At 38.4% G+C, this 1,323-nt stretch overlaps 1 protein-coding gene across 1 annotated transcript; it reads left to right on the top strand.

Annotated features, from left to right (window-relative positions):
- Positions 1-591: 591 nt before the first annotated feature.
- On the top strand, positions 592-981 carry K441DRAFT_733630 (uncharacterized protein; the record flags this gene model as incomplete). The annotated part of the gene is made up of 1 exon (XM_067654258.1): positions 592-981. A coding segment is annotated over one exon (390 nt), but the record flags the coding sequence as incomplete, so codon positions are not given.
- Between the last annotated feature and the right edge of the window lie 342 nt (positions 982-1,323).

Below are 1,323 nucleotides of genomic sequence, written 5' to 3'. Positions count from 1 at the left end.
ACGGCCCTTGCTGTAAGCCTCTAAAGTATAATTAGAGGAATGTATAGAAGTAGTAAAGGAAACCCAATAGGCCTTTTAGGCGTAGAAGGTCTCTTAGTTAGTGCCTAACTAAATTAACTATAGAGTTATATAGAATAAGAAGAAAAGGGCAATCTAATAAGAGGCTAATAAGCTATAGAGGAGGATTATTGAAAAGCTAATAAATAACCCTAAAGGGATGTAGAGAATAGTAAAATAGGCGTATATAGCGGACGGGAAGCCGAAGGCCCTACTATAGTTTCCTCCTATTAGTAGACTAGGAGAGAAAACCCTACACTATAATAATAAGGAGAAGGCTACTATCCTTATAGAGTAGTTCTTCCCGCTGCTAATAGAGGCGGACCTTAGTAATATACTAGGGTTTATATACCCGGAGCCGCGAATAGTAAAGGAAGTAGTTAAGGAGGAGGATATTATTACGGCCCTAAAGGGGCTTGCCCCTAATAAGGCCCTAGGTTTAAAAAAGATTACTAACTAATTCCTTAAAATGTGCGGAGAGTAGCTAGCCCTAGTGCTGGCTAAACTCTTTAGTAGCTATATAGTAATTGGATATTAAGGATACAAGGACTACCTAGATGGATCTTATCTAGTGAAAAAAGACACAATCCACAGACCAGATTTGGCTCTATAGTTTTTACTATAGAGAACGAAGAAAAAAGACAAGAAATCCTTAAGCAAAAAGAGATATCAATTGCAGGTACAGCTACTAAGGTAGTAAAATACCTCGAAGTCTCTCCTACTACGCAGTGTACGAGCTGCCAAAAATTTGGCCATATAGGAGACAGGTGCTCTACTAGAGCCTGTAGATACTGTGCAGCTGNACATTTATCTAAAGACCATTCCTGTTCTACCTGTATAATAACAGGCAAACCTTGCCAGCATACCACCCCTCTTTGCATTAATTGTAAAGAAAAACACTTTGCTAATAGTAAAGACTGCGAGACTCTCAAAGCAGCTAGACTAGTATGTNATGGAGATTCTATAGAAGAATAAAACAGATAGGATTCTAGAAGGAGGCAACTCCTACTAGGCTCTTAAAAAGATATTAGAGAGCAAAAGGACAGAAATAAATCGCAAAAGGANAGGGACAGGTGTTAGGATTTCCTATGGTTTTTCCTACCGTTTTCTTATTCCCNAGTAGTTGCAGCACCTTAGTATTTTATTAAGGAGCTATAAACCCTTAGGGGTTTATAAACTACTAGGACATAGCTACTAGTACATATTAAGCTACCTAGAAAGGATTCATGTATATAGAACTATAGCGCCATAGCCTAGAGGCTGCAT

Source organism: Cenococcum geophilum, assembly GCF_001692895.1.
Source record: "Cenococcum geophilum 1.58 unplaced genomic scaffold K441scaffold_5, whole genome shotgun sequence".
NCBI lineage: Eukaryota > Fungi > Ascomycota > Dothideomycetes > Gloniales > Gloniaceae > Cenococcum > Cenococcum geophilum.
The sequence above is the reverse complement of the archived record's forward strand: the minus strand, read 5'-3'. Positions and strand labels throughout refer to the sequence as shown.